This window comes from Pseudorasbora parva, chromosome 2, assembly GCF_024679245.1.
Source record: "Pseudorasbora parva isolate DD20220531a chromosome 2, ASM2467924v1, whole genome shotgun sequence".
NCBI lineage: Eukaryota > Metazoa > Chordata > Actinopteri > Cypriniformes > Gobionidae > Pseudorasbora > Pseudorasbora parva.
The window spans coordinates 38,317,048-38,332,166 of NC_090173.1; the positions used below are offsets into that span (position 1 = coordinate 38,317,048).

General features: G+C 39.2%; 1 protein-coding gene across 7 annotated transcripts in view; it reads right to left on the bottom strand.

Annotated features, from left to right (window-relative positions):
- Positions 1–596: 596 nt before the first annotated feature.
- The window catches only part of arhgap23a (Rho GTPase activating protein 23a), an 80,268-nt gene continuing 65,745 nt past the window's right edge, over positions 597–15,119 (bottom strand). For 6 of the 7 annotated variants that reach the window (XM_067419300.1, XM_067419274.1, XM_067419291.1 and 3 more), the window contains 16 exons: positions 12,962–13,120; positions 12,428–12,539; positions 11,540–11,579; positions 10,972–11,109; positions 10,468–10,776; positions 10,033–10,094; positions 9,716–9,944; positions 9,467–9,619; positions 9,231–9,309; positions 9,006–9,079; positions 8,563–8,652; positions 8,216–8,341; positions 8,085–8,126; positions 7,838–7,931; positions 5,592–5,623; positions 597–5,182 (listed from right to left, as the gene is read on the bottom strand). In XM_067419300.1, the coding sequence (XP_067275401.1) occupies positions 3,773–5,182; positions 5,592–5,623; positions 7,838–7,931; positions 8,085–8,126; positions 8,216–8,341; positions 8,563–8,652; positions 9,006–9,079; positions 9,231–9,309; positions 9,467–9,619; positions 9,716–9,944; positions 10,033–10,094; positions 10,468–10,776; positions 10,972–11,109; positions 11,540–11,579; positions 12,428–12,539; positions 12,962–13,120 (3,149 nt within the window). In that variant the 3' untranslated portion in view covers positions 597–3,772. The remainder of the gene's footprint in view (positions 5,183–5,591; positions 5,624–7,837; positions 7,932–8,084; positions 8,127–8,215; positions 8,342–8,562; positions 8,653–9,005; positions 9,080–9,230; positions 9,310–9,466; positions 9,620–9,715; positions 9,945–10,032; positions 10,095–10,467; positions 10,777–10,971; positions 11,110–11,539; positions 11,580–12,427; positions 12,540–12,961; positions 13,121–15,119) is intronic. The other variant, XM_067419283.1, reaches the window with a different exon arrangement.

A 15,119-nucleotide genomic window follows, 5' to 3' on the forward strand; every position in this document is an offset into this window, starting at 1 on the left:
CTCTCTCTCTCTCTCTCTCTCTCAAACACACACACTCATACACATTTGTTTTTGTGACATATGGGGACATTCCATACAACCATATTTATCCCTTATTTATTTGTAACCATATTTAACCCAATCTATCCATTTACACTGCCCCTGCCCCTAAACCTACCCATCACAGAAAACATTCAGCATTTTTACTTTCTAAAAAAAAAAAAACTCATCCTGTATGATTTATAATCATTTTGAAAAGGGGGGACATGTCCTCATATTTTCACCCTCTCCTTGTAATACCTATATCATACCTATGTCATTATACACATTTGAGTCCTCATGTCACAAAAACATGCCCACACACACAGACACAAGCTCATTGGACATCAGTACTAAGGTCACAGACATCTGAGATAGCTTCTGTGTGGTGCACTGCATAGGTTATGTCTTCTTTGTCAGACATCTTATTAATTGGTAGATGTGAAAAAAAGCAATCACGTGTAAATAATTAAGAACTACTGTCAGAAACTCTTGAGGAGTATAGAAGTACTAGCTGAGAACTATTTTCCATAATGATATGACTTTAGTATAAGACAAAGGACAAACCCCAAATGAAATAAGCTCTGCAATAAGAATTTATTATAGCTTGTGACAGACACTCTTTGCAGGTTAGATCTCTGTTCTTTTCATTGAGGTGAATAGATTTCTGCATAGTATTTGTAAGTCACAGAGAAAGGCCATTAACAGGGAAAACAGTCTAGTGGAGTTAAAACAGGTACACCCCAAGATTTCCAAATAAAAGTACTTATTATATTCATACAAAATATATGTATAATATATACTGTGTATAAAACAAACAAACACAAAATATTAAGGAAAACATTTCAAGTAATATCTTGAAAGAAATGACCATGCACCTAAGTGCACTTTTGTAAACCATAAAAAAAGAAAAAAAGAAAATGACAATATAATATATGTATATTTACAAGGTTAACTTAAGCAAGGCTTTGTACAAATGTTACAAAATCATTTGACACACATACTCGACCACATACTGTTTACACAGGCAAATTCAGACACACATACATACTCATTTAAAGTGATTTCACCAATGAGTCGTTACTCAATGTAAATGAATATGTGGGAAGGTGAACACACTGCCTCTTATGGAACTTAATGTAGCGAGTTACTGGTAGAATTATGCACCTGCGCTGTATTAAAACTAGTAAAACTGTCAACACTGTTCCTGTTCCTAACACTGTTTAACCAATACTGTACCGGCACGTTCGGAGAATTGGTTCGACTGGGACTTGAAAACACAAAAGCACTGAGTCGTGGGGGTCTTGGCATTACAGAATGTTGATATGTGACTGGCCAAGAAAAGGAAAAAGAAAATGTAAAAAAAGGAAGATGATGATGAAAAAAACTTTGGCAATGCTGAAAATCCCCTTTTGCCACGTTGGTGAAGTTGGTCAGAGTAAGAGTGATGTAAATTAGATTTGACAGAGGGCTTTAAACTTTCTGAGTTTGTATTTTATATTCACATGGCAACCTAAAAGACCGTTCACACTGACAGCGATTTGCAGTGAAAAGTAACTGGATTTATCTTCATCAACAATGATTTCAGGCAACGTAATGTGATATTAATTGCTAATTTGCATAAAGAGGAGTTCTTGGTTATGCAAATGTGAGGCAAACCAGTAAAGCAAATTTTTAGATTTTAGTTCAGAAATTCAGAAGCCAAACTGTCTACTCCCTATAGTAAGTTGATTCTGAATTGGAATGAAACATTTTCAGAAAATGTATTCAAAAACATTTCTATAAATAACATTCTGGGAAATGAAGTGTTTTTTCACTTTGGTCCATAAAATGAATCTTCATTTGTAAAATTCAAGTATATATAAAAAATAACACTCATTTCTATAGGTGACATTTCAAATGAGGCAGAAGTTTGCCTTGATAACTTCCATTTCTTGTTACAAATGACAATTAGGGAATTTTCACACCTGGCTCATTTGGAGCGTTTGTTACGGAACCTGGCGCGGTTTCTCCCTTATTTCCGGTTTGTTTATGCCTATTTATACCATGGTCCATCTGAATACTTGATTCTGATTGGCTGGAAGGCGTGCAATAAAAACATTTAATACAAAAGGTAGTTCCAAGTCGGTTAAATCACTGATCTGGGGTGTGTTTGCAATACAACAACGTAACTCACTGCTTAACTACCGTAGTATTATGCATTGTTGAAGAAATCAACTAGCTAGTCACCACTGTTTCCCGAAACCGTATTGTCGCAAATCTGTTGTTCAACCACGTTGGTTAATGATGTCCCACAGGTGGTGGAGTAGTAACTGCTTTTAATTAATTATTTTGAGATCGAATTCATGCAAGATTTTTTTGCTATAAATTATGGACATGGCACCTGAGGACAAATTCTTATTTTTCTCACTTATTTTGCTTTATATTCAGATTCAATCATAGGCTCGTTTTTGCATAGTAGAGCATGTCGGCACATGCGCACTCTTCAAAAACTGTGCTTTAAATCTCTTGACAAATTTAAAAGACATAAATTCAATTTGTATGCATTCAAAATAAAAGATATAGATTGTACTAAATGTCAGCTTGTTTATTTTGCTCAAGATAACTATTTATTAACTCCACGTCATGCAAATAACTATGCTTCTAACCACAGGTCAAGAGCTGTCGTTGCAACCATACAAGTTTGCGATGCTGTTTGCGAATCTTCGTTGGAACGAGGGTTTCAGGAAACACAGACTGATTGAACTATGTTGATAACAATGGAACTTGCGACCATAGTTGGCTAACGATGCTTTTGGGAAACGCACCCGTTCTGCTTCGCGTTAGGTGGCTCTTTGCCTCCATGTCCTGCATTAAAATCGATGAATGCACAGCTAGCCGTGGATTATCCCTTACATAAACATTGCAAATGCACTCAGAAATGGACCAAAATAATCAGTCCAAGATTGATTGAAAGAGGTGGTCTCTGATTCAAAACAATCCCTGAAGTGGTTTCCTTGTGGTGAGAAAGCAATCTGACCCAATAGACCAACAATCCATAGCTGTATCATAATATATAATAGAAAATGTGTCACGCAAAAATCAGCAGTGTCTTATTTCTTATCACAGATAAAAACCAATCTCTTAATTTTAAAATGTCCTTGCTCTTCTCCGAAAAGGGGGCAAAAGTGACTTGCATTAACATACAAATATTCAATTGTATAAAAAAAAGTCCTTGTAAAAGTGAAACAAGGGGAAAATGCAACCTTGTAAACCCTGTTTCAGAACAAAGCAAATGTTACTGAAGCAAGCTAGTAAGAGCTGTGCGTGTAAACCTCACTCGCAAGGCCTCATGAGGCGCGTTAGCGGTTCTGGGCTTTAGTGTCTTTGTTAGTGCTCCCACCCCACACGCCAGAGACCCTGGTTTGAAGTCCGCTCAGAGTGGGTCGAGTATGACCAATCTTACAGGTCTGAAAATGGCCTCATTGTAGTTTTATCTGAATTTAATTCCAATTTCAGTTTGACATCCTGTTTGCTACCTCAATTTAAATTAAATGGCTATTCAAAAACTGAACTGGAATTTAAAAGCAATGACGCTCACATCATTTTCCACCTGGTACAGTTTGACACTGCAGTGAGCATGAATGTGTACGGACCAAAAGTACTCGATATAATCACTGTCAGTGTGAACTCCTATCGAACATACAGAGGACGCAGATAAAACACAACCCAAATCCATCTCTCTCAGTTCACTAGCCTGTACACACCATCACTGCTACAAGAAATCACGAAAGCGCGAGGTAGGCAGGGCCCGACGTGCAATAGGGGCTTCAGTCTCTGAGCACTCTGGGTGGGGCTCTCCAACGTCCGGCTTTTCAACAGGGGAGGGTGAAGCTAGCGGTTTGGGGGGTATCGCCGGTGTTTTTTTTTCTGAACTATCTGTAGGCGAGACCACCACGGTGTGCCTCCTCCACGCACGTCTCTTTCTGCGCGTCTCGGGCGAGAGCTGCTTCCTCAGGCCGACGCTGCGCAGGTCGTCTGCTGAGCCCATCAGGCGAGCCCGTACCTGATCTGCCAGAGAGCCCTGCCCAGGGGAAAACGAGCAGCTCTTACTTCCAGGACCGATCAAGGATGTCGGCAGACGCTCTTTTCTCACGTTAACCTCTTTGGTGGATTTGGCTTTCGGAGGAGGAGACGGAGAGGAATCAGGGATTTGATTTGCGCATGACTGGTGTTCTCCCTCTACGCCGGAGGAGCTGGACAGTTCTGAAAGGTCCACCGAGGACGCTTTGGCTTTGTCTGACTTTAGGCGACGCCGCGCGAGGGTGTCGCACTGTATAAGGCGGTGGGAGTTAAAGGAGTTGCGGCTGTGGAGGCGCTGGGAGGCGGATGATGAGTAGGAGGAGGATGAGGGAGTAGACGAACGTGCTGCAACATCGTTTGCTTGTTCTTCAGGGTTGGTAGTGATATGGAGGGATGGAGGAGGCGGAGCGAGGGTGGAGCCAGAGGCAGCAGAGGGCGTCTGTGATTTGCAGTGCGCATAGAGGAAACTGCGCTGCGCTGTCGGTTCGGGTGAGGCGTGCAAGTTTTGGCCGGAACGGGTCGGCTTTTCCGGCCTCTCTTGGGTGAGAGAGCGAGAGGCGAAGCCGCTTTCATTATCGGTTTCACTCACCAGTTCACTGTGCTCATCGTCTGCATCTTCGCCCCGCCCCTCTGATGCTAAGCTCCGCCCCAGAGTGGACAGAGTAGAGTAGCCTGACACAATTGACCGTGCATCATCTCCTCGCCAGCTGCGACCTTTCACGTCTGACCTCTGCTCCTCCTCCTCGCTCAGCAGCACCGCTGGTGGCGCTTCCTCTGTCGAGGAAATGATGGCAACTACTTCCTCCTTCTGTTTATTTGCCTTTTGTGTCTCACCCTCCTCCTCTTCCACGTCCTCCTCCTCCTCCTCTTCATCTTCTTCTCCCTCCGCTCGAGGGGCGCAGAAGGACGCCACCTGCCCCATCTCTTGCAAGTCGTCTTTTTCGGAGACACATTTAACGGGTTCATGCTCAGAATCGTCATCTGTGCTGCTGCCGAGGAGACGGCCGTTATGTCGCTTCCGGCGTTTGCGGGTCACAGCCGACATAATTGATAATGTCAGGATATCCTTGGCAGTAAAGTCACGTTTTGATCCCCATGACCCCTAAGTATCAAATGAAAGTTCAAATTTTTAAAAACATGAATTAATAAATATTAAATACATATTTATTTATTATTACATTTTTTTATTTTATGTTTTTTATATTTCATATTCACATTAAAACTGAATAAAATCAAAAATAAAATATTAAAACAACAAACAACTTATATTAAATCAAGATTTAAAAAATATATACTATAATAAATAATATAAATATTAAACAATTAAAACAATATTAAATCAAGAGAGCAAAATAAAATTGATGACTGTTTTATTATTAATCAATTATTATTTAAAGTTACAAAATTGCTTTAGTATCCAAATGCATAGAAAAACACATTTAAATACCAAAAATATACTCTTCAACATTTTAAGCAGGACAAACATTACACAGCCTTGGGTCAGTACTGACCTTAGATTTTGCAGAATCACTGTTGGTTGAGTCTGGTCAGTTAAAAACAGAGAAGAGATATAGGGAGAGATATTGTAAGAGGAAGTTAGTGAAAATAACAAACATTTTGACACCATGTTAAATATATGCTGTTTTAATGAGAGGCACAGATGAGGATCAAACTTTTGTGGTTCTCAGTATTAATTAAATGAATATTTCACCCAAAAATGGAAATTATATCATCATTTACTCACCCTCAAGTTATTTCAAGCCTATGTGAATTTCTTTCTTCTGTTGAACACAAAAGCAGTTGATCAACAAACAGTTGATGGGCCACACTAACTTCCATAGTATAAGAAAAAAGTATTATTGGAGTCAATGTGGTCCATCAACTGTTTGCTTACCGACATTCTTCAAAATATCTTACTTTGTGTTCAGCAGAAAGAAATTCATACAGTTTTGGAACAACTTGAGGGCGACTAAATGCTGACCGAGTTTTCAGTTTTGAGTGAACTATCCCTGTTTTAATACATTAATAAACAAGACCCATAGCAGCATCTGTGTCAATCATTAGCTTCACCCCCATAAACAGTGATTGTGAGACGGTGTTCACACAAGATACACTATAAAAAACATCTGTGTAATAAACAACCAGCTGTTGATTGTCAGTTAATGTTCCAATGTGAACAGGGTCATAGAAGAAGAAGTAAAAGAGCCCATATATGCAGCGGTAAAGATAAAGCGCACACTGATGACATCACCCATGAAAGAAGCTATGGGACAGGCAAGGATAGAAACTAATTGTGAGAGGGGGAGAAGGACAAACCAAACACAATTTGCCACAACACACAGGCCCCATTTACCTGGCATGGATGTGACTTTGCATTCAAAAGTCACAACTGTGAAGCCTAAGCTCTTCAATATTATTTATTTTTTGCAACAAAAATAATTTCAAATGATAATTCATTGCATGATACATACCACTACCATTCAAAAGTCTTTTTTAAAGAATTAAAAAAAAAAAAAAAAAAATTTATATATATATATATATATATATATATATATATATATATATATATATATATATATATATATATATATATATATTTAGCAATTGTATATTAAGTTGAGCAACTGATTAAAGTGACAGTACAGACTTTTACATTGTTAAAAAAGATTTTAAAATTAGATTCTTTTAAACTTCTATTCATCATCTATTCAGCCACTGAACACTGGAATAATTATGCTAAACATCCAGCTTCGCATAATGGGAATAAATTATATTTTAAAATATATTCAAAAAGAAAAGGTACCGTTGTAATAATTTTTCACAATATTACTGTTTTTACTGTATTTTTGATCAAATAAAGGCAGTCTTAGTGAGTATAAGAGACTTCTTTCAAAAACAATCAATTAAAAATGCTAACCGACCCCAAACTTTTTGAATGGTAGTGTAAATAATCTATAGTATAGTATATACTAAGCAGTATCTGCTCATGTGCATTTTGACTAGAAATTTCCACACAAAAAAATAAGGTTTTTTTAACCTAGGCCCATGTTATCATGTTTAAAAATTACAGAATAGTAGATACACCCATGCTAAGATATTCTGTTTGAATGTGGATGGTTCGAATGAGGATAAACTAGCTTTTGTAAAGAAATAAAAATTGCATCATAATTTTTTTTTTTTTACATAATAATAAAAAAAAGGTTTACAGCTAAATTTAGCACTTCAAAGTAACACAGATGTTCATACCAGGTATAAACAGGGCCCATAAGCAGCTCTGTCACTTGATACAAACACTAACACTCCCATTTGTGCATATAGGCATAAAATGCACACTGCTGAACACACACACACACACACACACATACACACACACACACACAAAGAGAGAGAGCATGGCAGGGGAAACCCATCCTACCGCAGTGGCTGTTCCACAGGCTCAGCTAAGAAAGGAATGCAGAAATGTACAGAAAAAGACAGCAGAAAGTGATTATAATGAAAAAAAGATTCTTTAAAACCAAAACTCAGAAGTGTAGAGCATTCATCAGGCAGGAAAACAGAAACATGTTTGACCTGCTGTCTACTACTGTCACATGTCCAAAAGACAGACCTGTCCATCCACATGCAGACAAAAGTATGCATCTAGTGTTAGTCATCTGAGGTAGAATATGATTGCTAGCCAATGGAAGTTAGTCAGGAGACTACAGTTTAATGTAACTGGCTGTTATCCACATGGCTGTAAGTGGTTAAGCTCTCTCACCTGATGCCTCCCCGAGCAGGCCTGTCCGGCCAATATTAGAGAGGAGATGATCTATATTTGGGGCAGGCTGGACATCCTCTGTGTCCACTGGTGTCTGAGAGGTGACATTCAAATATTTAGTCAAAACAGAAGAAAAATGTTAAAAAAATTAAATAAATGAAATGCTTAGTTATTTAGTCATATACTGTAGATGACAATGATTCATACATTAATTAATGATTCTTAATTAAATTAAATTAAAACTAACCTTTTCATCCTTTTCATGTTCATCAATGAAAAACCAGACATACTGTGTGGAGAGTAAGAAAACCATTGTTTAAAATCATAATTAAAAAAGCTGTAAACTCAGTGGTGTGTTTTGTCAGCGGTGGTCCTCACGTGCTGAATGAGCGTCTCCACAATTTTGTAGCGGTCAGGCATGTGGGTGACCATGTCAGTCATGTTGTCCTCTGAGGTCCGGACAAGAGTGGGGCCAAACACCAGCGCCAAATTACGCGGCTCCATCTGCACAAGTGCACCGTAAAACACTGTAAGACTTAATGACTAAGCATGCTACTATATGCAGTTTAAATTATCAACCTTGCTGCATTTTGAAATGTGAAATACTGAAGCTTTATGAAATGAAAAATGTCAAATAAAACTGTGTGTATTTTATACAATGGTATAAAAAAAAAACATTGAAATACTGAAATATCGGGAATAACTGAAAATTAAGTATTGCGCACCTTGTTCTTCTCAGAGTGGTCCGCCACAGTCTTTAGGTGACCGATTAGAAATTTTAGCGTGTGGAAGTAATAATCTGGTAGATCACGGATCTGCAGGAAGTCAGCAAGAGAGAAATTGAAAAGGGGCGAAAGAAAAACTAAATCAAATAGATGCTAAATGTTGTACATACACTACCATTCAAAAGTTTGAGATAAGACTTTAATTATCTTTTTATACAGTAAGTTAGAAAAATAGAATGCAGTTATTAAAATATCTGTCTCTTAATGTTTCTTGAGCAGCAAATCATCATATTAGAATGATTTCTGAAGGGTCATGTCATGTGACACTGAAGACTGGAGTAATGATGCTGAAAATTTTGCTTTGCCATCACAGGAATAAATTTTAGTTTAAATTTGCATCAGAATGTGGTTTTTAAATGAATATGCTGAAAATATGCTCGTACCAGTTTCTTCATCGTCCTTAGCCTATCACTGGCATTCTCCATCCGATTGGCCTCAATAAAGTCATTGTATTTTTCTTCAATAGTATAGAGAAAAAGAAAAATAGAAGTGGAAAGAAAATGTCACTACATGACATTTCATACACCTTTTAAAAGACATTTCAAAAGGTTTCCAGTAATGAAATCATTTTATGCACAAAGTCACAGTTAGCACGCTCATAATCTCACCATCAGTGAAGAGGGGTTCTGGGAGTTTACGGAAGAAGGACTTCAGCAGGCTGCTGACCACATTCAGGTCCTGCCATCTCTGTGCAGGAGGAAAAAGTGAAAGTTGTTGTTGAAGTTCTCAGTGTATGAGGAAGCACCCGCTTAAACATGGGAAGTGAATATAACCAGTATGATACCTCAGTTTAAAAGTGCCAGAGGCAATTTAACGATTATGTGTGTGTGTATAAACACCTCACCTCCTCCGCAATTTTGATTTCTACTCCTTTGTTGAGCTGCTCCTGCAGACAGGACACTACGGCATTGTTTCCTGGCACTCTGTAGATCCCCGTATACTCCAGACCCATTTCCTCCACCAGCCCGCAGCAGATCTCCACAATCTGGGGAATGAACTTCACAGACAAAAACACGTACACATTGAAACACACTAACGTAAAGTAATCAGTAAGCGGGAGAAATACATTCAGCACACTGCAAAAAGCACACACCTTGTTGTTGGTAGCATGCTGGCAGTCCTCTAGACGGACCCCAAAGGCTTTGGGGCTTGGCTTCTTTGTCTTCTTCATTAAATTTATGCCCCAAGGAGATTTAGGGGGGCTGCACTCATCTTTGGCCTCGTGTTTTGGGGAACGTGGAGGTGCGCTGTTTTCTTGCTTATTGAGCAGAAATGTCATTCGATGCACTCTGGGTGAGGAGTCTGGTTTATTACCCGTTGGACTACAGGAGGAAAGAGGAAGAGGATGATTTTACATTTTGGTAAAAATATAAAAACGTGTTAAAAATGTGACACCTTTCTTCTTCTCACCTTTGCTTCCTGTAGTCATTAAGTTTCTTACTTATGAGAGCCTGTCCTGAGAAACCCAATTCCTACAGACAAACATGAAAGAGGAGCATTCAGATGTTATTGAAAAATAAATAATGCCTCATCCCAAACTCACGCTATTGGTTGAGCTAATGTTGTCATATAGATGTTCGGACTGTGCAAACCACAAAGCCACAGTGTGCTCACTCTTCGGGGGAAATCAACCAAAAACAACAAAAAATAATATCTATAATAACATACTTGGAAAAACTTCATGATTAATGTATTATAAGCATATTTACATTTATTAGCATATCTGGCAGCAGTAAAAGAGGAAGCAGATCTCAAACACAAACACCATGTCAGCATGCATTGATTCAAACCCCAAAAACCAGTGTCCTACATCCGAACAAACCATTATCTTTATCGCACTCTCACCTCATTGTCAGTCTTGCTGTAATCTCTGATGACTCTGATCCATTCTAGCATGTCCTCTCTGTCCTCCGCCTGTAGTAGGTATTCACAGAAGTCCTGCGTGGTCAACCTCAGTGCGTGCTTGCGCTTCGTTTCGCTGTACGCTATGTCCACAAGGCAGCCCCGGATGCTGATTGGCTGCTCCTCGTCGGCTCCGCCTCCCAGCGCCGCGCCTTTGAGAACTGCCTCTCGCTTGTCTTTGTAGAGAAACAGGGAATGGGACCGAAGCACGGAGAACACCCGCCTCCAAGGCCAGATGGCACTACCCACCTTCTGCAAGAGAGCGAGAAAAGACAAATCTCCCCAATCAGCTCATACAGGTAACTAATTAGTCATTTAGCAGAAACTTTTAACCAAAGCAAGTTATGTCAGGTTTGAACCTAAAACCTTTTGGTTGCCAGCCTACATCTTTATCTTAACCACTAGAAACGGCTCTCTTAGATTGTAAACTACACCTAATCCTCTTACCTTGCCCTTCTCCGTGTGGATCTGTTTGAAGTGGAGCCAGCCTTCCCTCCTCACGTCACTGTAGCTGATACTGCCCAGCTCCGAGGTAGAGTGTCGTTTAGAGCGAGCCTCTTCAGCAGCACCCAGACTGTCCAGAGACTAAACCATGACACAGGACAGAGATACACACAAATGTGACACTGACATGGAACTACAGTATACAAAGAACCAGAATACAGGAAGACAACATTTAAAGCTGTATACATTTTAATTAAAGCCAATTTGAAACAAAATGGGCCTTTTTAATTTTTAATGCATGGTCTTCGTCTTATTGTTATTGATTGATCTAGCGCACATGTTTTTACAAAAGAAGTCCTTTACATATTGTGCCTTTAAATGAAAACATTCAAATAAAATCAAATTCAAAATTATTATAAAAACTACAATACTATTTAAATAATACTGAAATAACACTGGTATTGGCCAGAACTAGCTGATCTATAATCAGAAATATCACATTATGTCGTAATGAACAACATTACAGAAGTTTTAGAGCATATGACCTAGTTTCTACTGAAGTTAAACTTACCCCTTCAGTAAAGAAGCTCTTGACTCTTTTTGGAAGCCTTCTGTTGAAAGAGAACAATGAGAGTAAGTTTTAGAAGTAAAATAAACTCACAACTGATGTCATAATGACTCCATAAAAAATCCTTGCTGAGGTGTGAATAGTATTTGAAGGGTTTGTTCACCCAAAAATGAAATTTATGTCATTAAAAATGACTGACCCTAATGTCGTTCCACACCCGTAAGACCTTCATTCATCTTCAGACACAGTTTAAGATATTTTATATTTAGTTCGAGAGTGTATGCAAGTGTATGCACGTGTATTCATAACGGTTTGAACCTTTATTGGAGAATTGAAAACAAACCCGGAAGAGAAGACAATGCTGAATAAAGTCGTAGTTTTTGTTATTTTTGGACCAAAATATATTTTTGATGCTTCAAGAGATTCTAATGAACTAACTGATGTCACATATGGACTACTTTAGTGATGTTTTTATTCCCTTTCTGGACATGGACAGTATAGTGTGCATACACTTGCATACGCTGTCTGACTAAATATAAAATATCTTAAACTGTGTTCTGAAGATGAACGAAGGCCTTACAGGTGTGGAACGACATTAGGGTGAGTCATTAATGACATCAATTTCATTTTTGGGTGAACTAACCCTTTAATGCAGTAAAGCTAGGTGTCTTTACACAGACTGTTAATGATTGGACTTGCACATCAATTTCAATGGTACACTTTTATACTAGGAGCTAAGGTGGGTAAGAGCAGACATAATTTAGTCTTGCTTTTATGCAGGGTTACGTCTTTACATGAAACTTTGAGCAGGCACAGAGCAGCCTTAAAAAACTGTGTAAAGATCCTTTGAAAATATTTATATAATACTTATAGTAAAGTCCCAAAACTCACGAGAAGACCCGGCCCTCTTCTCTATATGCATTAAGCCCCTCATCACATGACTTGGAGCGTTCAGTGGTGATGGCCAGCAGGTAAGAAGAACGACGATTAGACTTGGCATCACCTGCTCATGGAGAGAAAGAGAGAAAGACAGAGACATCCATTTATTACAAACAGTGAAAATGACAAAACACTTATACAGGAGAAGAGAGAGAGCTGATGAAGGACAGTTAGTGTTGAGTTGGGTGGGACACAGGGAGTTATCTAAGATTAGGAGGTGGGAAGGAGGTGATCTTCATCACAGTCTCAGCAAAGTGCGGTGAAGGCAATGCACGGGCATTACCGAACGATCATGTGGACTTTTGCAGTATGCAGTACGGCATGCACACATACATTTGACTTATTTGTGCGGCGTGATTTACGCATGCAGTAGGGGGAGCTCTACGGCGATCACATGCAGCTTCTCAATGTTTACACAATTTTTCTTCCAGGAAGTGATTTGATCATTTAGCAGTAACAGTTTTTCTCTTTCTCGGCATCACTCACTGCTGTCTTGGGAGAAAAGGCGGTTGAGGGGAAAGGTGAAGGTTGGGGAGGCGGGGCTTGTGACCACAGCAGGGGCGGAGTTTATACCGCCACTGGACACGACGGAGGAGGCGGGGACATGACGTGCCCGCAGATCTGCACTTGGACTGGTCGGCTCATCTGTGGGAGGAGTGGAACGGAGGAAAGGAGAGGAGAAGGGGAAGGACGGAAGGAAGGAAGGAAAGACGGGAGACAAGAATAAAAGAAAGTTATATTGGTGAAAGGAGAAAGATTGAAACAAGGGAAACCAAAAAGGTAGGAAAGGTTAGAAGGAAGGCAAATGGTGTTGCACAGTTAATATTAATATATTCGGATATCGTAATACACCAAAACACTAGATACTCTTCCTCTCTTGACATTAGTGCATAAAACGAACTTCCAGACACTCAATTTATTGCACAACCTAATGAGTGTTTGATTTACACATTCATACGCAACAATAAACAAATAATGAGAGAAGCAACTGTAAGCAGAAGCTATAGTGCGCAGTATCTGTACCCAGTGGTCAATTAAAAAAAGTGTAATTATTTGATACATAAAGTGAATGGTAATAAGAACTAAAAGAAGAGAAAGAATAATCAAAAATAAAATAATCAAACAGCATTTTGTACCTGACTCGTCGCCCTCCATGAAATGCGCTTAATTTGAAAATGAGATGTAAAAGTCCTTTTTGTATTAACGCATGGTTTCAGTTCCTGCTAGAATGCTTAGTGCTCAGTGTTGTTTGTGACTGGTGGTGGGAAGTGGTTGGTTGCTGCAGGTATGCTTTTATAACAACCTATTTGGAGATAACCATTAACCGTTTGAAGCTAACAAATTAAAGAGATACGATCTATTAATGTCAAAGTATTTCCCTGCTCCACTCCCCCCAAATCACACATAACCATGTGGGAGATGAGTGACACCTTAAAATAATTCTTTGAAAAACCCTCTGCCTTCAAAGAACGTGTTTGCAGTTATGTGTTAGGTCTTTCTTGCCCTGCAGGGGTAACATGATCTCTTCAGAAACAACACAATTTGGCAGAATGTTGGTATGTCAGTGACTAAGGGGATTCTGTCAACCAGCAAACCACCTGAAACAACACCAATCCACACCATCAGATGGCAGCAGCGCACAAGCACCATTAAACAAGAGGGTTTCTGAGCAAGAGGTCAAGGTTTGGCTGGATAGCACGGTCCCGGTGGCACCTGGGATCAGTTGTTCAAAAGTAATTTGATCATATTTTGGCTACCAGACTAGATCAAACCTTTAAAATGGGTTGTTTAAAAGAACAATGATTCTGCAATGAATCATGCAATGCAGTCTTGCTTTTGATCTTGAAAAAACCTGTAAATCAAATTGGGATATTTTGATAGCTTTGATAAAAAAAACAGGATCTTCCTGATCCTTTTAAACAACAGGACTAGATGCGGGTAGATGCAATTACTACACCATCTGAGCATCGTTCTCCGTTGACAAGCATTCAAAAGTAGGAAAGAGTAAAGGTGATTGTGTGTGCCATCAGCCAATCAGTGATTAATCACATGACATTTAGGGCTCAGGTGATTTGATCAATAAAACCTGATTGAGTGGGTAAAGATGAATCAGAAGTCTTCTTCAGCTATAATATAGACCTTCTTGTTTCTAAAAGCTTTCATAATAGTGTGACTATCTTTATCTCACGTCATCCATCTCTTCTGACTTCATATCAATCAACTCTTTTTCCTTCACATTCCTCACTTTAACAGGGATTACAACACACATAGATCAACAGGCCTGAAAAGAAATTTCCTCTTAAATCAAGAGAATCCTTCTTTTAATTCTCTGAAGTTTTCTACTGTTTCTCTCTCACACTAGAAAGGGAGCAGGGGCGGAAACATTCCCAATCTAGGATGTGGAATCTGGACTGTGCTTGTTTTCCAGCCACTGGCAGAAATAGCTGCTCTGTGGGTTTAACAAAGGCCCTCATTACTGAAGCCTGAGTATGAGCTCTCTCTCTCTCTCTCTCTCTCTCACACACACACACACACACACACACACACACACACACACACACACACTATAGAGTCTACTTCATGGACATACAACACTTGCGCATACAGAATCCCTCTCAACATCGTTCACATGCAACAGGAGTAT